At 26.7% G+C, this 27,500-nt stretch overlaps 1 protein-coding gene across 5 annotated transcripts in view; it reads right to left on the reverse strand.

Moving 5' to 3' along the window:
• Window positions 1-27,500, reverse strand: part of LOC118447243 (A disintegrin and metalloproteinase with thrombospondin motifs 7) — a 90,646-nt gene that overhangs the window by 23,911 nt on the left and 39,235 nt on the right. For 4 of the 5 annotated variants that reach the window (XM_035878980.2, XM_085662969.1, XM_035878979.2 and 1 more), the window contains exon 3: window positions 10,811-11,145. In XM_035878980.2, the coding sequence (XP_035734873.2) occupies window positions 10,811-11,145 (335 nt within the window). Of the gene's footprint in view, window positions 1-10,810; window positions 11,146-16,649; window positions 17,209-27,500 lie in introns of those variants that run through there. The other variant, XM_035878983.2, reaches the window with a different exon arrangement.

Consider the following 27,500-nt stretch of genomic DNA (forward strand, 5'->3'; position numbering starts at 1 on the left):
GAAGAAAATGTGGAACGAAATATTCGATAGGAAGAGAAGAAAAAGAACATAGGAGAAGCATGTAACACTTTGCGGGCTTCTGTTGTAACTAAAGTGAGTAAAAGTTTATCGTTCCTGGAAATTTAATAAATATCTCCTTCTCTCTCTCTCTCTTACTTCTCATACTGGAGCATGGAGAGACGATATTCCGAGGGCGTTCATCCACTGAGAAAGTCCTTCTGTCCTGTCGCTATTTTCTTTTGCGTGCGTTTCGAGATAAGGGTTAAAAAGGTACCGCTTAAAATATGGTGCTAGATAAAATCGCGCATCTGTTTATTTACGTAATACGGGAGTCCGTGTTTATCTTCTTAGGCGAGAATACGTCTATGTATTTGTGTGTATGTATTAGTGACTAAGACAGATAGAAAAAGAGAGAGAGAGAGAGAGAGAGAGAGAGAGAGACACGGACTACTGTCTTTTTCTTGATAAGATTCTCTCTCACAGCCGGGCAAGAAGAGGAGCCACCGATACGTTGCACTGCAAGTTTAAAATGTCCTCCATGTGAAAATAAATAGATAATGGCCGTTCTTTCGTAGACATCTTTATCGTTGAAGCGATACGAGTGATTGTGTGGAATGAGGGATCTAGGGTCGAGGAGGGGTTAAGGGTGAAGGATTTACCCGTGTCTTCTCGTGATATTTCGTGGTAGATAATATCTTAGACGTGAGACCTGAGAGTTAACGAAAAAAAAAATTTCAATTTTATTGCTACGTTCGATCGATTGTATCGCGTCGATTGAAAATTGATACGATATTGTTGTTTTTTATTTTTTATTTTTCATTGTTTCTCCTTCTTTCTTTGTTTTTTTCTTTTTTTTTTTTTTTTCTTCTTTAAATTCGATTTTTATCCCCTTTCTAAAATCAAATATACGTAGGTATATGCGATTTAATTTACGATTGGAAAATAAAAATAATAAGTTAAAATGAAAGCGAGTGCGCGCCCACGTTTCTAGACAATTTATTAACGTTTTCGTTAATTTGTTAAACGTGACGTATATATATATATATATGTATATATATGTAAATACTCATAGATCATTTTGTATTATTGAACGAGATATTGATCTAGTGATTAATTTAACTGTTCTATGTTATCGGTGTATTTTATGGATATTTTTTGTTGACAGAAAAAAAAAGAAAAATCAAAAGAAAAAAGAAGATCTACGAGCGCAAATGAAAGAAATTGATTCTTTCTTCTTCTTTTTTTCTTTTTTTTTTTCTAATTAGAAATACGAAAATGATATCTTCCATATTCTCTAGAGACATTAATCCGATGTAATTATTATTGAATATAGACAGTACGAAAAGGGTATAATCATCATTAGATTCAATTCTATCTCAGTGTTAGGTGCCATGAGAAATTAGTGGTACCACGGACGAGATTAACCCACGGGATATCGCTGTTAACGTTGTACGCTTGAAATTATCGAACATTACGTATTGCTGCCAATTACACTCGGCTTTTGCTCCTGTTTACAAATACATAAACGACATGACGACGTGTTTGCACGTAGGCGTATACATATGTATATAGGTACCTATGTATATATATATATATATATATATATATACACCTACATAGATGGATATTCCTACGAAGACTTATACGCGAAATCATACTATTCGTATACCATTTCGAAAGCTACCATTTAAAATGATTATACTTCGTTTATTTCCTTCGTAAATAAGAATTCGTAATTTCCACTCCCACTGTCCATGATTATTTTATATATATATATATATATATGACAGTGATTATAAATCAAGAATCATTTGAATATCTCGTTTGTTAGAAATAACAAAAAAAAAAATATATTAAGAAAAGTCTCGTGATTCTATACGTCAAATATTTTAAGATACCATTTAAAATGATTATACTTTGTTTATTTTCTTCGTAAATAAATATTCGTAATTTCCATTCTTAATGTTCATGATTATTCTACGTATACAACAGACTGATTATAAATCAAGAGCCAGTTGAATGTCTCGTTTGTTAGGAATAACAAAAAAATAGTAAACGAAGAAAAGTTTCATGATTCTATATATTAAATATTTAAAAAATGTCATTCAAAATGATTATGTATCGTTTACTTGTCTCGTAAATACGAATTCTAAACAATATCGTTTTATCAATCGTACTTTTTACAATTATTTTATATATACAAGATAGTAATTAAAAATCATGGTTCAGTTAAATATTACGTTACGTTAAAAGCAATAGGAAAAAAAAAACAAATATTAAAAAATATTTCATGATTTTATATATCAAATATTGTATAAAATAAATCATTCCATTTTCGATCCAATTGAATTAATTAGATATTTTATAATAATTTTTTTAATTTTTATTTCTTTTTTATAATACTTTTTTAAGATACTTTAATAGATACTTTAATGAAGTATCTTTAAAAAAATATATATATTAAACGAGTACAGGCTTAAAGTTAATACTTTATGTTATATTATATTATATATTTATAGTAAACATTTATGAATATATCATAAATATTTACTACTTTATTGAATGCACAATTGACGTTTAGTAATTATACTTCTTTGTATATTTTGTAATATTTCAGGTGTTATTTGATTAACTTCATTTATAATTTCTATTTTTAATTCTTCTAAGTTTTAGTTTTAGTAAAATTATTACCATTAAATTTTAATAAAATTATTCTTCACGTTCCTGTCTACATAATATATTTCACAGATTAATCATTATCTCTTTATAGATTAATATTGATTTATTCAGTTTTTAAAGATTATTCATTAAAATATTTATAATTAATTAAAAGAAAAGAAAATATAATGTTTCTGTAAGAAAAATTAAAAATCTTTAAATTGCCAATGTATCCTGTATATTATATTTTGTACTCTTCATATATAATTTACAATATATATATATATATATATTTTTTATAGCAGCTAACAAACGAGATATTCGACTAATCCCTTAATCTGCAATTAACATGCAGAAACATTTGATTAAATTCATAGAGAAAATAAATAATCAGAAATAATCAAAATGAAGAAGGAAAATTTGTAAAAGTATCGTCTTAATGAAGAAATTTGAAATAGTAAATATCTTTCTAGAATGAGCTTACAGTTGAAATATTCATTAAAAGGAAAAGTTCATTCTGTGTTTGTATAATATACATCAGACATATTTAATATTTCATTTATTATTTCTTTCATTAAAATTTCATTTATTATTAACTTTAGGCCTGTACTCGTTTAATATATATATATATTTTTTAAAAAATAACTAATTAGAATATTTATTAAAGTATCTTTAAAAAGTATCATAAAAAAGAAGTAAAAATTTTTAAAATGTCCCTTTTTTTTTTTAGAAATAAGAATCTGTCTGCAAATTATATCTATAATTTAAAAATATTCGATACGAAATAGTAAATTTTTTTTTAACATATATATATATATATATTTTTTTTTTTTCCATTGCTGCTAATAAACAAGATATTCTATTAGGCTTTAATGTAAAATCAATCTGTGTGTATACACATACACACACACACACATTCACACACATACACAAAATAGAATTATTCAAAGAAATATTTTTATAATTTGATAAATTTGTTAATTGAATAATTTTTCTTTATTATACTGAACAAAGTTTCAGAGCGCTTTATAAGGTAAAGATGAAGAATTAATAAAAAAAAAATCTCACTTAATTTTTTTCCCCCTCTTCTTTTTTTTTTTTTAATTCTATCTTATGCAACAAAATTTCTTTTTGTAAATTCTATATGAAGTGAAAAAAAATTTATCATCAATCACAAAATATAGCTTTTATAAATAAAAGAATACGGATCAATATGGATTCTGTTCTGGATTTGTTCATCTTATATTTAAACCGTAAATAAAATACATGAAAGACCGATTGAAAGCGTATTATAAACGACAGGTATACGTATCATTTTTAGAATGATATCGTTAAATTACGATGTAAGCCCTTCAAAACATTTTCAACGAAACAATTTTTCATCTCGCGATAGCACATCACGTTCCGCATACTTTACTTTTAAACATTTGATAAAGGTCAAACTATATTCTTTCGACGAGCGTGCTTTCGTCTTGTACGAAATAATAAACATTAAACGAAATCATTTCCCCACTACTTTATGATTTTTTTTTTTTTTTTTTTAAACATCTTACACCCACCATAGCCAAAGCCCCTCCCTCCTCATTCCAAACCCTCTCCGCTTCCTACGATTCATTTATTAATCTTATTTCTTTGAAGAAAGTAAACGTGACTGGTCCTTCCTTTTAACTTGTCGTTGAAAAAAAAAAAAAGAAAAAAAAAAAAAAAGTCGTCGAAGATTATAAATCGATACGTTCGAGAAATAGGAGATATTTAATACAAAGAAATATTTTCTCGACGATTTAAAAGATAACATTATTCTTCATTCCTTCTTTCTCTCTATCACTCTTTCATAATCTCTTTTTTTCTCTTTATCTACTGATTCGCCATTGTTCATTTTAATTACATCCCTGATCGGTAAGTACTCTCGTATTTTTACGAGGCTGCCTGCAATCAGCAACTAATTATACGAACTCTTTAATATTCTCATTTTCCTTTTATCCTTTCTAGTATCTATAAACGTCTATCTCTCTCTCTCTCTCTCTCTCTCTCTCTCTCTCTCTCTCGTCTTCTTCGTTGTCCCTTTTTGATCTCCTTATTCCTCGTTTGACTTTAATTAACGTTCGCCTTTCGACCTTTAATGAATCACAAATCTCGTTATTCACATTTTAATATTTGCAGTTCGATGAGCGATCGACCTATCTACCGTGCAAAAGTAAGTAACCGTTTCCGTAGATTTAAATTCTGCCTTTTTTTTTTCTTTTCTTTTCTTTCTCTTTTTTCTTTTCCCTATGGAAACGAATTTAAAAAGATGTAATATGCAATGACTGATACAAAGTACGAAAGGTTATATTTATAATAAGTGGACCTTTAGCATAATATAGATATTTTTCGATATGCAGATATACGTATATATTAATGAAATAGTTAATAAACATTAGAATATTCTACTCGATCGAATAATTCTATTATCGTAAAGACAAATAACAAATGATAGTCTGATTACACGATAACATTCATGTCATTATATCGTGGAACTTTATAATAATATATAGATCTTTATAATAATTAGATCTTATTTGATTTTTGAGATCGATTAATCAATGATATAATTTGTCGATAATTTAGTAATTATTTTATCTATTGGATGAGAATATATGACCTTTTATAGAAATGAAAATGTTCGATATTTTTTTCTAGAATTAAAGTACTTATAAATAAAGTACTTATAAATTAAAGTATTTATAAATATGAATATATTAAAAGCAAAGTAATTATAATATAAATATAAATACAATTATATTTATATATAATTATTAATTGTATATATGTAAATTGTATATATGAATTAAAGTACTTATAAACAAAGTACTTATAAATTAAATTATTTATAAGTACTTATAAATTAAAGTACTTATAAATATGAATATATTAAAAGCAAAGTAGTTATAATATAGATATAAATACAATTATATTTATATATAATTAAAATTGTATATATGTAAATTTATAAATATAAAAATTATATTATTAAATTATATAATAAAATTATATATATATAATTTTATTATATATTTTATCATATAATTAATTATATAATTAAATTATATATATATATATATATAAATATATACATATTATACATATATATAATTATATATATATATATATATATATATATATATATATACGTATGTATGTATAAATGATAATAAGAATTATTGGATGGCTTAAAGTACAAACAAATAGATACCATTTATAAATATATAGAAAGAATTTAAATTCATATAAAATGTAAATACATTATATAAATTATATATCTATATGTATAATATATATAATTATATATATTATACCATATATTATAACTACATAATATATACATGTAATATAAATAAATAAATAAATAGATAAATAAATATATATATATATATATATATATATATATATCAATACCTATAATCAAATAAATATAGAAAAGTTCGTAGTAAGGGAGTACCGAAGAAAAGGGTTCTGAACAAACGATAAGGACAAGTACTAAAGACACTTACTTACTTACATTTATATACGTACGTATATGTCTATGTGTTTATATTTCCTGTAACATAAGACGAAGTTACTAATATACAGCACAGTATAACACAACACAATATAACGCAATACAACAATAACAACAACAACAACAACAACGACAACGTCGACGACGACGACGACGACGACGACGAGGAGGCGACTAGGTGTGCCGTCATAAATCTGCCAAGCCGCGGCAAATTAAATCATTATCTGGAAGCTGGGAGCAAATTGAATTGATGCATGCTCCGAGGCTCCACCTTCTCCACCTCCTCCTTCTTCTTCTTCTTCTTCTTACAACGACTGAACTCCTCCGCGATCTTCGCCTCGTTACTCTTAGCGCTCATCTATCCATTGTTCATCCTTGACTATTTCTCTTCTCTATTTTATCATCTTTTCTCTCTCTCTCTCTCTCTCTCTTTTTCTCTCTCTCTCTCTGTCTCTCCTCTTCGTTTTATCATTCTCTATCTCTATCTCTTTTTCTCTCTCTTTTTTCGTTTTACCATTCGCTCTCTCTCTCTCTCTCTCTCTCTCTCTCTCTCTTTCTTCTCTCTCTCTTTCTCTCTTTCTTCGTTTCATCATCCTCTGTCTTTCTCTATTTTTCTCTCTATCTCTTTCTCTCATTATCTTATCACTCGTCTCTTATTACTCTTAGTACTTACTTTTCTTCTCTTCATTTCCTTTTTTTTTTTTTATTATTATCGTTATTATTTATTTATTGTTTTTTTGTTTTTCATTTTTTCCTTTTTTTCCTCCTTCACATTTCGTCCTCTCGCTCCGCTAAAATTTGTTTTATATTTTCTTTTTCTTTTTTTTTTTTTTTCTTTCTTCTTTCTCTTTTGGCACATTTTAAATTCGCACAGTTACTTACTTTGCTTCACTTTACTTATTTATTTAATCATTCAATTTTTATTCTATATTTTTGTAATATTCACGTTGAAGAATTTATAGTTTTTTCTTTTTTTTTTCTTGCTTTTTTCTTTTTCGATTTACTCACATCTTATCATTCGTATACAATATCAACTATAACATCTGTTTATTTATCTATATATATATATATATATATATTTTTCTTTTTCTTTTTTTTTTCTTTTTTTCTTTCTTTTTTATTTAATTCATGAATGAAAATTTTCCATCAGTTTTAGTTCCGTTCAGACTGTCTCCTTTTTATCTCTACTCCTTTCTCGTTTCTTAAGTCGCTTAAATACTTTTTATTTTACTTTTTATTTACTTCTCATTCTTCCTACCATAAACGTTCATACTTTATTTTGCAAAAGTTTATATATATATATATATATATATATATATATATATTCGTGATCTATTCTTACAGTTTTATACTTCACCACAGGCAACTTTATCATGAGCATAAATATAAATATTTTCTCTCTCTCTCTCTCTCTCTCTCTGTCTCTCTCTCTCTCTCTCTTTCTCTTTTTTTCTCTCTCTATCTATCTATCTATCTCTCTCTGAAATTTTGATGTTGTTTCTAGTTAGATAAATTTTTTCTCATTCTCTCTCTCTCTTTCCTCATCCTGTTTTTTCTTTTTTTTTTTTTGTTTTTTTTTTTATTTTTTTTAGAATGGTACGGTAAAAATTCATAAATTTCAACGCGATGCCTGGCAGCTTCTGAATGAGGAAGAGAATAGCTTTCTGATGGATGGTCGCGTTTTCCGTTTCCGCATAAAAAGTGCGTTGGAGAAGGATCGATAGAAGCTACTTTGCGGTGATTCATATCTCTCATGCTGTACGTAATAGTTTTAATTTTTGAATACATTTTTTATGAATTTTCGATCGATTAAATCATTTGTTTGATACGTGTTAATACAACGTTACCATTTTTTGTCATATGCAGCAGCTCCATGGGACAATGATTTGTTATATCTATGAAAAAGTATTGGGTAATAATTTTGAAAATGAACAACGTTGAACAAAAATTTAAAAAATGACAAATATTGATCGAACATTTTAAAAATGAACGATATTGTATAAAAATTAAAACAAAAGTGAGGAATATTGAATAAAAGTTTTTTAAATGAACAATACCGAATAGAGCTTTTAAATAATCAATATTTAGTAACAAGTTTAAAAATGAACAATGTCCAATACAAATTTGAGAAATGAACGATATTGAAAGAAAATTTTTTAAATGAACAATATCGTATAACGATTTAAAAAATAAACGATATTAAATAACAATTTAAAAAATTTACAATATTGAGTGACAATTTAAAAAAATCGACAATATTGAATAACAATTTTAAAAATGAATAATATCAAATAAGAATTTTTAAAATATAGAACAAAAATTTTTCAAATTAACGATATTGAAAAAAAATTTCAGAAATGAACGATATTGAGTAAAAATAAATAAATAAATAAAAAAAAAAAAAAAAAAAAAAAAAAATAAAAAAAAGGTATCACATCGAATAAAAATTAAAAAACAACACTAATGAATAAAAATGAGTAAAAACCGAAGAACATTGAATATAAATTCAAATCTAAATTGGATGTCACCTTTAAAGATATCATTATACGAAACGTTTATTTAATAAAATAATTCTTTTATCTTTTAATCAAGATTATCTCTCATTGTAATTTATAGCAATAAATATCTCGACTTTATCATGTTCCATTCGTAATGAAAATGTCCGTTCTATAACGATCGCAAAATATGATTGTAACGTGGCGAATATAACATATATACGTATATATACATACATACATACATACATACATATATATATATATATATATATATATATATATATATATATATATATGAATAAAACGATAATAAAACGTGTATAAATATTCTTAGAAAGTCAAGATAATTTTGCTGATCTCATTTAAAGTTGACAGCCATAACTACAACACAGTAGGCCAGATCGCAGTTCGTTATGTCTATTCTCGTATCCAATTTAAGCTTTTTTGTTCTTTTTTTCCCCCTGTTTCTTTTCTTCTTTTTCTTTTTTTGTTTTTTTCATTAGATCTTTTGTCTTTTATTTTATTTTTTTTCGCTTTTGTCTTCTATATCTCTAATACTCGGCATTATTATTTTTCTTAATTTACGTTTGAAATATAATTATTTGAAAATCAAATAATCTCCACCTCTCTCTCTCTCTCTCCCTCTTTCTTTCCCTCTCTCTCTCTCTCTCTCTCTCTCACTTTTTGCATCTCACCTTTCTTTTAGTTTCTTGTTTAGCCGGATCCGTAAGCTTGTTGCGTACGAAAACTGTCATGAGTTATTTGCTTGTTGAATAAGTAGCACCATTTTGCGTAACACACACCGCTGTCTTGGTGCTCGTGAATTTCAAGCCATTCAGAGCGGAGAATTTCTTTTGGTTTCTCTCTCTCTTTCTCTTTCTCTCTCTCTCTCTCTTTTTCTCTCTTTCTCTCTCTCTCTTTCTCTTCCCTTCTCTCTTTTAATGTCTGAAACTTCATGTTCGATCGGTACGCAAAGAATATAAACGAGGAGATATATGACCCTGATTATGGTTAATGCGTCGTGACCACAGTTCAGTTCGCCGATAGTTAATAATTCAGTTGCTACGCAAGATTTTCATGGCGGTCAGTGACTAATCCAGTCACATATCTAAACACTTTAATGAACATTGACAATAGCAGACGAAAGTTCGACAACTTTTCTCAAAAACTTAACGTTTTTCTTTATTATTATTATTATTATTATTATTTTTTCTTTTTTCTCTTATAATGGTCTAATTTTTTTTTTTTATTTTTCACGAGTTCGAAAATATCAATTGACGCCACTATTAGCTCTGACATTGTTTAGCAAGACAATATTGAAATTTTAATAATATTGTCTTTCTGTAGGATGACTGCTAATGGCTGCCCGAATTTTCGTACGGAGTCCGACATTGTTGCAAATTACGACAGAGCTTATGTGTACCATCAATATCCATGGAGACGAAAAATATTTTTCTTTTTTTTTTTTTTTTTTTTTTCTTTTTTTGTTATACAAATAAAACGTCAAGTAACAACTTAGAATCATTAGAACGCAAACAAATTGAATTTGTTCGCGTTCGAAATAAAAAAAAGTAAGGGCAAAAAGAAAAAAAATAAATTCCCAAAAAATGTCAATTTTTTGAACGCCAGAAACATAAGTAAGTACCTATACGTAGTATATAGAATTATACATGCAATAATATTATTCAATTATAAAAATTTTTTATGTGTGTATATATAATTTTATAATGAAATTAATAATATATAATTATATTAAATAATTAAATGAACGTTGAATGTTAATAATTATTATTTATTCTTATACCTAATTAATTTTCGTAGTTTGTAAATAAATGGTGATAAATTTTTTTCAACAAATACTTTTCGAATTTGTTGAGGATAAAAGATTAATAATATATTTTATCTATCATCTTAAATTGAACGTCATGTTGGAGAATAAAATTGGATATAAAATAATATCTATCTATTTATCTATATATCTATTTATCTATTTATAGAATGTATAATTCAAGTTATTCACGAGTGGGTTAATAAAGTTCAATGAAAAGAACAAAAATAAATAAATAAAAAATAAAAGGAAAAAGAAGAAGATAAAAAAGAAAAGAAGGAAACTTACCAGACCGTCGCAGGCTGATAAAGCAACTCGAGAGTTTGGATGATCACGAATGAATCCACGATAATGGCATTTGCTTGAACGATTTTTTGGCGGCGTACGTACGTGGAAATCACGTTTATGCCTTTCAACTATCATGCTCGGCCCGATGAAGTCTTTGGCAGCTGTCAATTCGATATGATACTCTTTGCCGGCTATTGACAACCGATAATGTACCTCAGTTCCATCCTCGTCGTGATGATGACTCACGTTATGCGAGATTAACTCGCCTTTATGGCTAACCTTACGTGGTATCACGATCTCGTGATCGTGAAGTTGATCTTCTAATGTATACAATCCTGAAGATAAAAAAAATAATGAATGTTAATCGATCATATTATGAATCCTATATTAATATTTATAGAAGGAGAGAGAGAGAGGGAAATAAAGAGATAGAGAGAGAGAGAGAGAGAGAGAGAGAGAGAGAGAGAAAGTTCAAACGTTCATAATATAAATAAGCTATTATTTATTCGGTCAGTATTTTATAAACATTTAATTAATATTTTAATTCAATTATTAATATTGATAATAGAGTATCAATATGTAATATGTGTAATTGACGCAATATTATTGCAACAGTGAGATTTAATTATTTATTAGTGATCAAAATATTTTTATATATTGACCATATATTTTACAAAATATTCATCATTAATTAATAAAAATATTTAATTAATAAATAGAAGTGATATATATATATATACATTATATAATATAATATTTATTTTATAGATATTTTATATACCTATTAATTATATATATGTAAATTTATAAATAAAAAATGTATATATATATATTTAATATATATAATGCATATATTATAATTATTATATGTATATATATATATATAAATATATATTAGGGGGATGGAAAGTAATGTCGCTTTCTTAAATTAAATTCAAACGAATAAATTTTTAACAATTTTTAACAATCAAATATCGACATGCGCAGAAACGACATTATTTTCTGGTCCCCCTAATATATATATATATATATAAATGGTAATAAGAATATCATTATCAGTTTACTAATAGAGTTGATGCATTTATTAAATATAAATTCATACATATTTATATATATATATATATATATATATATATATATAAATGGTAATAAGAACGTTACTGTCAGTCGTAAACTTACTCGATGGCTTAAAGTTCAATCGAATAGACTTCTATCGCACTTCTATCATATCGTTACTCTTGTTAAATCCAAGAGAAGTACCGTCCTGGGAATCCAAGATCTCGACGACGATACGCGGAACGTTTGTCGAGCGTTTATTCAGCGGCACGTAGAGAAGCGTGGGTAGTAAAACGGTCTGATTATAACATTATACCAAGAGCAAGTGGACTCGTAAACGCCATAGCACAGGAGCATGTGCTAAGAGTAGAAAGAGCCAAATGGTGGAAGAGAGGAAGAACGTTATAGGACTGTACGAATGTTCAGAGAACAAGAAAATAATGGAAATACGGAATGGCGGGGTAGAACGGAGTTATAGGAGATCGGTGAATGCCAGTATGGGTGAGGGAACGTGAAGAGGGTGAGTGAGGAAGAAGATGAGGAGGAGGAGGAGGAGGAGGAGGATGTAAAGAAAAGTTGCGGTGAACAGAGATGGAGGCATAATACTTGCCCTGTCACGATTCAATACTACCTGCAATTTCTTCATTTATTTATGTATTCAATAAAACAGCCAGGAACGTTGCGATAATAGCGCAATAATGTACAAAGGAAAGGGACATAAAGTTGAAGACGTAAATGACACACAATGGGGAAACGGTAGATATTTTCTTAGCGGTGCTTGCACGCTTCTCGAATCTAAATACGAGTATTATTATCATTTTGAACTGGTTAGATGAGTGTGGTTTTTTGTCTTTTCTTTTTTTTTTTAAATTTTTTCTTTTTTTTTTTTTTTTCATTGAACTTTCCTAGTCGAACGGAATCTCTTGTTGTTATGTTTGATTTTTTTATCTGTGCCATAGTGCAACTCCTTGATTCTTTTTTTTTATATAAATTTTTTTTTCTTTTTATTTTTCATTACAATTCAATAGTTTGTTATATGTATATAGTTATATGTATATTAGTAATATTATATACATATGTTAATTATTTTATAGATAAATATTGTTATATAATTTATTATTATGATTTAATTAGAAATTATTTACGTTTAAATCTTGCATTCGCACACAATTGCGAAAAAATAATTTCTCATAAAATTTGTTACGTATATATACATATATATATAATAATATTATAATATTATAATTATATATATATATATATATATATATATATATATAAATAATAAATATTAATCAGAATAAAAATTTATTATTTTTTAAGACTTTACTTAAGAGATTTATTGACAGATTTTATTTAAATTAAAATTTGCTATTATTAAAGAATTTAAAAAGATTTTTATTTAAATTAAATTTTATCATTTTTAAACAGTTTAGAAAAGTTATTATTTAATTAAAAATTTATTGTTAATCAATATATATGTATATATATATATTAATTAATATTTATATAATATATAAATATAATATTTAATATATACATTTAATATTTAAACTTTAAAAATTAATATATATATATATATATATATATATATATATATATATATATATATATATATATATATATAATGTATACGTATGTCTTGGAAAAGAAAAAGAGAGAAAGAGAGAAAGGGAAAAAGAAAGAGAGAGAAAGAAAAAATAAGAAAAAGAAAAAGAAAAGATATAAGTTCATTCTAACGTTGTAAGTGTTACAAAGGTGATTAGTATTATTGAAAAAGTGGAAGGATAGAAATTTGCGTTCAATTAATGCGAAACGTTAAGCGCCAGTATGAGCTTCGACTTCTCGAATGAGATTTTCACGCGATATACCTACACTTCGAGACTTACACTAACACGTACGTTAGTATTATGTATACATATATATATGTATATGTATATGGGCATACATACGTACGTAACATACGTACGTAAGTACGATCCTGCGTGATGGATGGAACGGTGAGGATTTATGTGAATGTTTTCCGGGGCATTCGTTCACGCGCGCGCGTTCTCGCATGCTTGTCGTACGAGAATTCTAAACTCATTTGTCAATGGTCGCACATGCGGCGGACGTACAAGAGACAACCGATGCCGTGACTTTCGAACACACGAATATTTTTCCTCATTTTTTCTTTTTTTTTTTGTCCTTTGAAAAAGATATATACACACACACATATATATATATATATATATATATATGTTTCATAGTTTCCAAGAGTTTTCACTATAGTTCGTGGCCGTGCATCTGCGTATTTTTCAAATCAATCTAAATAAACTTTTCGCCTTATTGCTCTTTTTCTTTCATCTTTTTCTTTCATGTTTCTCAATTTTTTTGTTTCTTCTTTTTTTGTTTTTTTTTTCTACTATCAATTGATATCGAGAAAATCGTGTAAATAAGTTTTTAGAGATTTTAATTACGTTTATTTAGAGACGTTATTAAGTATATAGTTATTTTAGAGACGTTAATTACGTTCTTTACCAGTAATGTTTATGGATTCCAATTTGATTTTAATGATTTGAATTAATGTCTGATTCTAATGGGATGATGTAAAATGTGAGAGGTAAGAAACAGGTGGGAGGGCAGGGTGGCGGGGAGTGGGGGGGGGTGGAGGAGGGAAGAGAGAAGGGAAATATTCAACGACGTACGAATGTTATTATACTTGAACGAGTGGGAATCGAAGGTGGCGTGAAGAAGAAACAATGGCGATTGACGAAAGATAAATTATTTCAATCGATAATAGATTCGCGCACATCGATACTTCGAATGATTTTCTATATGAAATGAAATATACATACATTATATATATATATATGTAAGGAAATAAAATATATACAGACCCAAGTATAGCTGTATCTATATTTTCATTTTTAATTATCTTATACTGATTCTCAAGATATATATTCTTTGTGTAAATCGATAAGTATCGTGAAATTTTGATACATATGCATAAATAAAATATACATAGATATACGTATAGATATATCTATGTTATAAATTCTTTTAAATTATATAAATTCTTTGTTAAATCGATAATAGGTATTGACAGATTTTTATATAAATATATATATATATATATATATATATTTATGTATAAATAAAATATATATACAGTTATAGGTGTGTTTATGTTTTCATTAATAATTGTCCTATATCGTTTCATAAAAAATATGCATCCTTTGTTAAATCGATAATAAATATCGATAAATTTTTATATATATGTATGTATGAATAAAATATACATAGACATACATATAGGTGTACTTATGTATTCATTGATAATTATCCTATATCGATTCTCAACATATACATTCCTCGTTAAATCGATAATAAATATCAATAAATTTTTATATATATGTATGTATGAATAAGATATACATAGACATACGTATAGATGTATCTATGTTTTCATTGTCAATCGTCTTATATTGATTTTCAAGATATAAATTCTTTGTTAAATCGATAATAAGTATTGACAGATTTTTATATTTTAATTATGTTTTCATTAATAAATAATGATTTCTTAAAAAATATGCATTCTTTATTAAATTGATAATAAGTATGAACAAATTTTGATATATATTTTGAAGAAAATATACTTAAAGTTGTATCTATGTTTTCATTGATAATTATCTTATATCGATTCTCAACATATACATTGCTCGTTAAATCGATAATAAATATCGATAAATTTTTATATATATATATATATATGTATGAATAAAATATACATAGACATAGGTACAGGTGTACTTATGTATTCATTGATAATTATCTTATATCGATTCTCAAAATATATATTTTTTGTTAAATCGATAATAAATATCGATAAATTTTGATATATATATATATATATATATATATGTATGAATAAAATATACATAGACATACGTACAGGTGTACTTATGTATTCATTGATAATTATCTTATATCGATTCTCAAAATATATATTTTTTGTTAAATCGATAATAAATATCGATAAATTTTGATATATATATATATATGTATGAATAAAATATACATAGACATACGTATAGGTGTACTTATGTTTTCATTGATAATTATCTTATATCGATTCTCAAAATATATATTTTTTGTTAAATCGATAATAAATATCGATAAATTTTGATATATATATATATATATATATATATATATATATATATATATATATATATATGTATGAATAAAATATACATAGACATACGTATAGGTGTACTTATGTTTTCATTGATAATTATCTTATATCGATTCTCAACATATACATTGCTCGTTAAATCGATAATAAATATCGATAAATTTTGATATATATGTATGTATGAATAAAATATACATAGACATACATATAGGTGTACTTATGTATTCATTGATAATTATCCTATATCGATTCTCAACATATACATTGCTCGTTAAATCGATAATAAATATCGATAAATTTTGATATATATATATATATATAGTAATACGTATAAATGTTTTTATGTTTACATTGATAATTGTCCCATATCAATTTTCAATAGACATATCTATTTAATTTCTTTTTCGTTAAATCGTTAATAAGTATCGATGAATTTTGACGAATAAAAATGATAATAAATCCTGTATAAATAAGATTTTATCTAATAATCGAAAATAAAAGAAATATCTCGTAATTTCGATTTAAGTTTAATCAGAATCGATTGAACACATATAACATTCTCAGTTCAAGAATCAATTCCCTTTCTCAGTTACTTTACTAACATACCACGGATAGTTGAGATTCTTCTTAAAGTGCACAAGTCCATGACGTTTTCTCGATCGATCGTGTTCCCATTGGTTATTGTCGACGGTGATCTAACATTTAAATGGATAATTGCGTTTAAGTATCTATCCGTTTACAAAGTAGACAGATAAAAAGAGACAGATAGAGACAGACAGAGAGATAGAATGATAAAGAGAAAGAGACAGACAGACGGACATAGAGATAGATAGATAGATAGATAGATAAATAGATAGATAGAGAGAGAGAGAGAGAGAGAGAGAGAGAGAGAGGGATCAGAAGAAAAAGGAGTAACAAAGATGAAGAAGTCGCAGAATGCGTTCGCAGTTCAGCTGCTGTAATATGTCTTCATGTAAGAATCGTCTGACAGTCGACGTCCTTGCGGATTCATCTGCATGACCGCAATGGACTTGGGTGACCAGGAAGACATAGCTTTTATGTATGTTGTCGTTCTCGTTGTTGTCATCGTTGTCGTTGTCGTTATCATTCTCGTCGTTGTCATCGTTGTCGTTGTCTTTTTCGTTGTCGTCCTCTACGGTTGTCTGGATATTTACATCGTACGAAATAGTTACACCGAACTGACAATACTTCTTTCCTTTTTCTTTCCTTTTTTTTTTTCTTTTTAATTTTTTCCCCCTTTCTTTTCCTTTTTTCTTTTTTTTCTTCTCTCCTTTCTTCTTCTTCTTCTTCTTCTTCTTCAGAAAAAAAAAAGAGTCAATACCTTTGTAACGTCGACGATTTAATATTGTTAATATCATTCAGTTCGAGAATTTTAAATGAAATTATTTCAAATGATAATATGACGAACAGGATTGAAAATCGAATCTTTCTAATGAGAATGTTTTTGGTAATTAATTTAGTAAATTATTTAATAACTAAATATTAGTCGGTCTTTTATTTATTTTCTTTTTTTTTTTTTTTTCTTTTTTTTTTTTTTTTTTTTTTTTTTTTTATTTAAATTATCTTTAATACGATTTAAAAGGTATACAATGAAATATTTGTATTAATTAACGGGAGATAATTATTATTTTTTTTTCTTTCTTTCTTTCACATAAAAACCGCACACTATAAAATTATGAAAATAAAAAGAAAGAAAAAAAAATGAAAATATCATTATTGTTATAGAAACTATATCTGGAAAACGTATTTCAGATATTATAAGGATTAAGTTAAATTATTTTTTTCATCGTGATTTCTTCTGCTTTTTTTTTTTTTTTTTTTTTTTTTTTTTTGTTATTAATTACCTTTAGTCGTTACTATAATTACTGTTACGGATATGTACTTGCGTTATTTATTCGATTAAAACGAAAGTTTTTAAAAAGATTAATGAAAAACGATTTCTCCTTTGTACAAGAGTATTGAAAAATTCGATAAAATAGAAAAAATGCTCTGAGGGGGTGTATACATGTGTGTGTGTGTATTTGTGTGTGTGTGTGTATGTGTGTGTGTGTGAGTATATGTAATATTGTTGAAACATTTCACTGATAAATACTTTAAAGGAATTCCCTTTGTTATACTTGGACACGCCTGCCCTGGAATGCTTTGTTCGAGTCGATCTTTTCTCTCATCCATTGTTTTCACGCAGGGTTCGTCACTGTTGATCGTTCCCCATCCATTTATTGTAACACCATACAGTCCATTAATCTCTCTATTTTTCGAATTTCAATCGGTACTCCATACTGTCCTGTCCTCAAGTTAATCTCCATAAAATAATATTTATTCCCTACGACTGGATCCTCACTTTATCATAAGAGCTGTTTTTCTCTCTTTCTATCTCTTTCTTTCTCTCTCTCTCTATGTCTTTCTCTCTCTCTCTCTCTCTAATCGGTGTACAGGATGATCCATTTAAATAGAGGACATTCGAAACGTTTTTTTGTTGTTTTCTGACGAAAATCAAATATGTTTATGCATTCGAAAATTACAATTTTTTTTTTGGAAAAAAAAATAGAAAATTCATAAAATTTATCTTTTTTGTATATATAATATATATATATATATATATATGTGTGTGTGTGTGTGCGTGTGTTTGTAAAAAAAAAAAATATATATATTCATTAATATTATATAATATTTATAAAAAAAATATATTTTTATATATATATATATTTAATATTTAATATTTTATATATATATATTATAATAAATTTTTAATAAAAAAAAAATAGAAGAAAAAAATATATAATCTATATATATATATATATATATTATAATAAATTTTTAATAAAAAAAAAAAAAAATAAAAGAAAAAAATATATATATTCATTAATATTATATAATACTTATAAAAAATATATATACATCTATATTCCTATTTACGTGTAAATCCTTTGTCTGTAGTTTCTAGATCCGTTAGAGATCGTAAATAACTATTAACCGCAGGTACCATTAGATGCAGTAAGTAACACACGTATATACACATATATACACGTACACATACACATATACACATACATATACACGAACATAAACATTATATATCACATAATAACTACACTTACGTGGTTTATGTCGGTGAATGAATGAATGGAGAGAACGATGCGGAATCTTGTAATGTCATTCGGTACCGAGTCGAGACGTTTATGTTTGATAGCTGATTTTATACGAACGATCGTAGATCTCTCGTATTTACGATCTCGCGTTAACGATTAAAATTAAAAGTCATGGAACTTTCCAAAGTTCATCAAACGTCTTATTGTTCTTCCCGACTTGCTACCGAACGATTAATCCGTTCTCTTTTTTTCTTTTTTTTCCAAAACAACCGAACAAATTGGCAAAGCCATATTAATTTTACAATGCTTTTCAGTGCCTCGTTAAATGGTAAATACTATAAACTTTATTGTATTATATACTAACGCTATAACTTGGTTCAGGTGTAAAACTAAGATTAATGATGACTAAGATTGGATAAAAAAAGTTTATATAAAATATTTTTCATTAGATTAAGCGATATTTTTTATAGATACAATTTTACAATTAAAATATTCTAATAATATTATTAAAAATTTCAATAATATTATTAAAATCCTTTTCGTAAGAAATACTACAGGGCTATAGTGTGTTCAGATGTAAAATGATTAACGTTTGTTAAATATTTTACAAATTTATTTTTTATTTCGTTAAGTGACGCTTCTAATGGCTAAAATTTTACAATTGAATGAATTATAATAAAATTATTAAATTTTTATAGGATATATTACTGCATAAATTTATAGTGCATTCAAATATATCACGATTAACGTTGGACGACGAAAGTATGTCAAATATTTTCCACATTTACTTTTCGTATGATTAAGTGAGATATTTTTTATGTGGTTAGAATTAAAAGAAGTTTAATAGCAAAAAATATTACAAAAAATATTACAATAAATTTATAGCGTATTCAGGTATAATATGTTCGAGCAATGAACGACTAAAGTGTACAAAAGTATTTTCAATCTTTATCTTTCACGTGATTAAGGTTATATTTTTTTACGTCCAAAATTTTATAAATAAAACGATTTTGACGATGGAAATTATTAAATTTTTCCTAGAAATATTACAAGGTTATGTGATTTAAAATAAACGCTGAAAGTGTACAATATATTTTACTGATTTACTTTTTTATGTGGTTAACTGACGTTCCTTATGGCAAAAGTTTTACAGTTAAAAGAATTTTTTTTAAATTATTAAATTTTTATAGGAAATATTATTGCATAAACTTATAGCACGTACTTTAGTGTATAACGTGTACGTTAGGTGTATAACGTTAAACGACGAAAGTATGTCAAATATTTTCCACATTTACTTTTCGTATGATTAAGCGACATTTCTTATCTCTAAAGTTTTACAATTAAAAGCACGTTCAGGTGTAAGACGTTTAACGAAGAACAGAGAAAAATGAGTATAAATATTTCGCTTGTTTACATTTCGTATGTAATAGTGACATTCCTTATCGCCAAAGTTTTACAATTAAATGAGTGTTCAGATTTAATTTACGATTAACGAGAATAATGAATATGTATATAAATATTTGATACATTAACCTTTTGCATGATTAAGTGAAATTCGTTTATCGTTGAAATTATTAACGATCTAAAAGAATTATCGATGAAAAACATTACATTCGATCGATCGATCGATCGATCCTTCAGATTTATGATAGATCTATAAAATTAAATATCACACATAAGTTCTAATAAAAATTTCATTCGTTTTATTATTTAAAAATTAATAGACGTTAGTGATAATTATCGATAATAAAAGTATGCGATCGTATTCTAGAATTAATCGAATTTATTCGATAAAACTTATGCGTTTTTTTTCCATATCTACGTCATTCTCAACCCCCCACCAATCTCCCACCCCACCCTTTTCGAGTAATAATATTTTCTTATTTCTACGTATTTCTTTCTTACGTAGAAACATTCTTTACGAATGGATGTTTTCCTGAAAGTCGGGAAACGTGCATCAAGAGCGTCCTTGATGGCAAGGAGATCAGGATCGATCTACGCGCTTTCTACGCATGGGAGAATACAAGAGAGAGAAAGATATATATATATATATATATATATATATATATATATAGAGAGAGAGAGAGAAAGAGAGAGAGAGGAATAAGTTTTTGTTATAGTATTAACACATAAGTATGTGCACATACTTACATAGTACACAGGATTCTAAGTAGTTAGACGAAGAGAGTAAAAGGAAAAAAACGAACCTAGCCACGTAAGTAAGTACGTAAGTACATATGTAAGTACTTACATATGTATATATGTATATATATATATATATGTACGCATATATGTATATATGTATGTATGTTTCTAGCTAGCTCGGTGAACGGCGTAATCATCATTATAGCATTATCATTAAAGACGGAAAAATGGCGGTATGACCAATCAGCGAAAGTCTCCTACATTGGATAGGGTTAGATGCAGGTGGGGGGAACTACGATAGAAACATGGACCTCCCATATGTCGTTATGCGTGTCCTTATCGTCAGGGCTGTATTAAGACGATTTGTCACCCTGTCGCGTTGTTTCTTGAAAGAGAAAACAAAAAGTGAACAAAATTTATTTTCCCCTCGAAAATCTGACGAGCTTGATCTAAGGCTCATCAAAGAAAAAAAAAAAAAAAAAAAAAAAAAAAAAAGAAAAAAAGAAAAAAGAATCTTATCGCGAAGTGCGACGAATGAAGTGATGAGGTTCATTCAGATTTAGAATTAAGTTAATTTCAATTTCGTCGATAAATGACTAATTTTTTACGATTTTATTTTTTCTTCCTTTCTTTATTATTCTTTCTTTTTTCTTTTTTTCTTTTTATGGTCTTTATCACGGTGATGCAAAATTGAATTCATTTGTTTTTGATCCTAAATCCTTCTATATATAATCCTATTTTTCATCTCTCTGCCCCCCCCTCTCTCTCTCTCTCTCTCTCTCTTTTTTCTTGCTTCGGCATGCTCATATCGATGAGCATAAAACCCGGTTCCAGTTATTCGTTGAATCATCCAAATAATTAATAACTCACTATAAACGTTTCTCGAACCTATTATATTCGACTAATATAAAACGCACATATCTCTAGCTATGCCTTCGCTGTTACTATTAATTAAAATGTATCTCTCTCTTTATCCTGTTCCCCATATATATATATATATATATATATATATATATATATATATATATATATATAATACGTAAACATGCGTTGACGAGTTTATCGTAAAAGCGTTGTACCTCAAAATCAATCAATCCATCAATAAGTCTGATCGACTTTCATCCATAGATTTTATCCATCGGTTTAATAGCATTATAATTAAAAATAGAAATGAGGTAATGCAATAGATTTATCGTTTATAGATTTCATAATTTTACAAGACCAGTTGGCTCTTAATGTTAAACATAATTCATATTTATTCAAGTTACGTCACGTTATAAATATTCCTATTTTATCAAAGTTAACTTATCAGCGATGTTCGTTCAAGAATAAAAAAAGACAAGTTAAAAGATGATAAGAGAAACTTAGGTCTCCGAGAATCGGATTTTTCTTTCTTTTCTTTTTTTTCTCCTTTTTTTTTTAACAAGTCAACCGATCTCTCTCTCTCTCTCTCTCTCTCTCTCTCTAGATGTGTAAACTTGTTTGCGGAATTTCGCTTCTGGATTCCGATCGTCGAGACAAGACGATCCCCTCACTCCCTCTTCTCCTTCTCCTCCCTACCATCCTATCCACAACTCTCCTCCTCTCACGCCCTCGCATCCTCCTGCCCCCGTCCCTGTCCTTCTCCCTCTTCCCATCTTCCCATTACCCATCCGGTTAACACGAAAGTCCTCGCTAAAGTCCAAATTATTAGACATCAGAACGATTCTTTATCTTTGATGTGTGGTATTACGGTAGAAACCAGTCTTGGTCGATGACTCATTTCGAGTTATCTTTTGCGAGAGATCATCACTGATCCAGAAGAAACACGTAAATTAGCATATTCCTAAGTTATCGAATTCATTAAATCACTGGTGGAAACGAATGCGCGTTTATGTATTCTACGGTAGTTATAATAAAGAGTATGACAGATTTTATAAGATAAATATCGCGTTGGATCGTTTCCGAGAGTTTAGATCCCATAGGACAATTCCGAGCATCGTAAATATTAAATCTTATGATATGTGTAAGAAAGAGAGAAAGAGAGAGAGAGAGAGAGAGAGAGAGAGAGAGAGAGAGAGAGTGTGTATGTTCGTGTATTTATGTTGTGTTTATTTTGTACACACACCGTAAAGGAAGAAAGTATTTACGTAATATTAATTGAAACGCGACAAGAGAGAAAAAGAGAGAAAGAGAACGAGAGAGAGAGACAGAGAGAGAGAGAGAGAGAGAGAGAGAGAAAAGATTTAGATATGTAATATTAATGAAGATGTTATATTTGAGCTTCTTAATTCTACAAGCCAATTTCATGCATCATAAATATTTTGCAGTGTATGTGTGTGTGTGTGTGTGTGTGTGTTAGTATCTGAACAGAAAATTTTTAACGTCAAGATAATTTCGAATCTCGTAAATATTATATCTTACAACATGTATGTATGTGTGTGTGTGTGTGTGTGTGTGTGTGTGTGTGTGTATGTGTGTGTGTGTGAGTATTATACATTAGGTATATTCACAGTAATACTGTGTGTTATACTATATATTAATTTTTTGAGAATTAAATTCATATTTGAATACGTAATATCAACGATGTTAGATTTGAGTTTCTAAATCTTATAAGACGGTTTAAAGCATCGTAAATATTAAATCATAATATATATGAGGAATGTGCGTATGTGTGTAACTTAAATATACTTGCAGTAATAATTAGTGTTATATCCTATTTTATAATATTTTGAGAGAAAAAGAAGAATTTAAATATTTAATATTAATGAGGATGTTATATTTGAGCTTCTTGATTCTACAAGACAATTTCATGTCTCGTAAATATTTTACAATGTGGTATATGTATGTGTGTCTGTGTGTGTGTTTGTCTGAAAAGGAAATTTTTAATATCAAGATAATTTCAAATCTCGTAAATATTATATTTTATATATGTGTGCAACACACACATAATGTTAATATTAGATATATTTACAGTAATATTATGTGTTATGTTCCATTTGAGTATTTTGAGAGTAAAATAAAGATGTAAACAAGTAATATCAATGATATTTTATTTGCGAGTTTTTAGATCTTATAGGACAACTTCAAGCATCGTAAATATTATATCTTAGTCTGTGTATCTATGTTGTTATATCTGGATAAATAATTTTTATCATTTTGTATATATATATATATATATATATATATATTGCAGATTAGATTGATTAGATATACTTGATGTAATACTGTGCGTTATATTCTGCTTTAATATTTTTAGAAAGATATATATATATATATATATATATATATATATCTTATACATTATCTTATATATATATCTTATACATATATATATATACATATATATATATATATATATGTATATATGTAATATTAATAAAGATGTTATATTAAAGCTTCTTGATTCCACAAGACAATGCGTCGTAAATATTTTGCACTGTATGTGTGTGTGTGTGTGTGTGTGTGTGTGTGTTGTATATCTGCATAGATAATTGTTAACATCAAGACAATTTCAAGCATCGTAAATATTTAGCAATGTGTACGTGTATGTGCATCTACGTAGCCTATTCTTATGATTAGGTACATTTACAGTATTATTGTGTGTTACATTTTATTTTAAATTTTGAAAAAAAAAAAAATAATTCAGATATGTAATATTTGATTAATTAAATAATTAAATAATATCTGTTCAGTGCCATTATATTTTAATTTCTATATCTTATAGGATCATTTCAAGTATCGTAAATATTAAATCTTAGTGTGTGTGTGTGTGTGTATGTGTGTGTATTTAATTCTTAAGATTAGATATATTTGCAGTAATATCGTATGTTATATTCTATTTAAATATTTAGAAATTTAGATATTTGATATTAATAATTTAATGTTAATAAATTAATGTTATATTTAACGATTTCTCGATTTTATAAGATAATATCATGCATCGTAAATATTTAATCTTGTAGTGCTTAACTAAATCTTAAGATTAGGTTAGATTAGATACTGCAGATTACTACAGAATAGATATAATGCACAATATTACTTGCTGTAATATTGTACATTATACTTTGTTTTAATATTTTAAGAAAAAAAAAAAAAAAAGAAATAAAGGTTTAGATATTTAATATTAATGACGATATTATAATTGAGCTTTTCCATCTTATAATTTCGAACATGAGAAATTTTATATCTTACAGTGTATACGTGTACAGCTTATTCTTTATCATTAATTATACATATTATATCTCTATTAATATTATATCAATCAATATAATTTATGATAAATGACAAATAATAAATGATTAATAGGGACAGTAATGACTTATCGTTAAAATGAAATTAATTTTAATTGATAGATTCAATGTGTGCAATTTTGAATATATTGAAAAGAACACTTTACAATACTCAATACTGTTGTCCGTAAAGATATTGATTTTTCGAAGAAAACGAAAGAGTGTCTGTTCTCGAGTATGCTCTCGTTCTTTGTAAGTCGATTCGATTCGCGCGAATCTCGACACAATCCAAGCACTATGTTAACAAAATGGTGCTCGAGCAATCGGAGCTCTCGTTTCTTCGTTAATACGAAGACATGAGACAGATGGTCTCGTTTTTACGGAGAATTAGAGAGACGACTTTAATTAAATAAACCGACCGGCAAGGTTTCCAAACGGGTGCGTTTAATGCGATGCCTCTCGCATTTTCTACCGACAGATTGTACAAGATTTAACGATCAGTTATGGAATACTTTCGAATGGTTCTATAAAGTTTATAACATCATTTAACGACGTTTATAAAATTATTTCAGATAAAAATATCATAAAGATTATATCTGTTTTATATTCGTTTCAATGATAAAAAAAATCAGTCTAATTCGTTTCATATAATAGGAATGATAAATTTGATAAATATTTAAAAGAAAGAAAAAAAAAAAAAATTGTTTTCACAATTTTATCAATATTTCCATTAATCGTAAAAATTAAATATCGAATATAAAGCAGTATTACGGTATAGTCGATTAAATTTGATTAGATATAGATATATCTTTTATTTCTTTTTATTCATTCATAATATTTTACTTTTCAATATTTATAATATTTTTCTTTTCGATATTCGAAGCTTTCGAATGTTCTTTCTATATTCTTTCGTATATATTCGTTTCTTATATATATACATATATATATATGTTTATGATTATTAATATTTCTATGTTTTAAAAGAGAATTATTTCTTTTTTTTTTTTTTTTTTTTCATTTGATTGATGTATTTTTTTAAAGGAATCGTCGTTTTTATTAAAAAAAAGGTTTTCATAATTATTAATATGTTGTAGTAATTAATTATTAAAATTAAATATCAAATATAAATAAGTTTTATACTATAATCGATTAATCTTATGGATATATATTTTATTATAATTTATTCAAATATTTTTATTTATAATACTTTTACTGGAATATTTGAAATTTTCAAATATATGTTTATCTTGTATATATATTTATAATTATTAATATTTGCATATATTTCTTTTATTATTATTCTTTGATTTATCGATAAGAGGAAAGAGAAATTTCTTCTTTTTTTTTTTTTCGTCTTTGATAGACGTACTCTTTAAAGTAATCGTGATGATATTTTTTGTCCTACGATAATTATTAAAAAATGTTTCATAATTATCGATATTTGCATTTGTTATTAAAATTAAATATTGAATATTAATTAAATGTTACGATATATAGTCGATTAATCCTACGAACTCCGTAGGATTAAAATATATATATATATATATTTTTTTTTTTAATTTATTTTAATATTTTACTTTTCATTGTTTATTTATAATATTTTTACAAAATAAATTTATATTCAAAGGATATGAACATATTGTACATTCTTTCGTATATATTTCTTTCTTGTATGTATATATATATATATATATATAAATATATATATTTCTCATTATTATTATTTATATAATATATATAAGTTTCTTTTGTATATTCTTTGCTTTTATTTAAGAGAGAAAAGTTAAGTTTTTTCCTTGGTTTTTTTTCTTCTTTTTTTCTTTTTATTTTTTTCGTATTTGATTGGCGTACTATTTAAAGCATGACGACGCTCCTCGTCCTTTTGCAAAACTCTATAGGAAGGGACTCTGGGTCAAACTCAAAAGACTGGGTCGATTAATCACGGCGCTACGACTTAATTATCGTGTCCGCCTTCTCGACTTGTTCAACCC

This window comes from Vespa mandarinia, chromosome 20 (assembly GCF_050613455.1).
Source record: "Vespa mandarinia isolate Hongniang chromosome 20, ASM5061345v1, whole genome shotgun sequence".
In the NCBI taxonomy this organism is placed as follows: domain Eukaryota; kingdom Metazoa; phylum Arthropoda; class Insecta; order Hymenoptera; family Vespidae; genus Vespa; species Vespa mandarinia.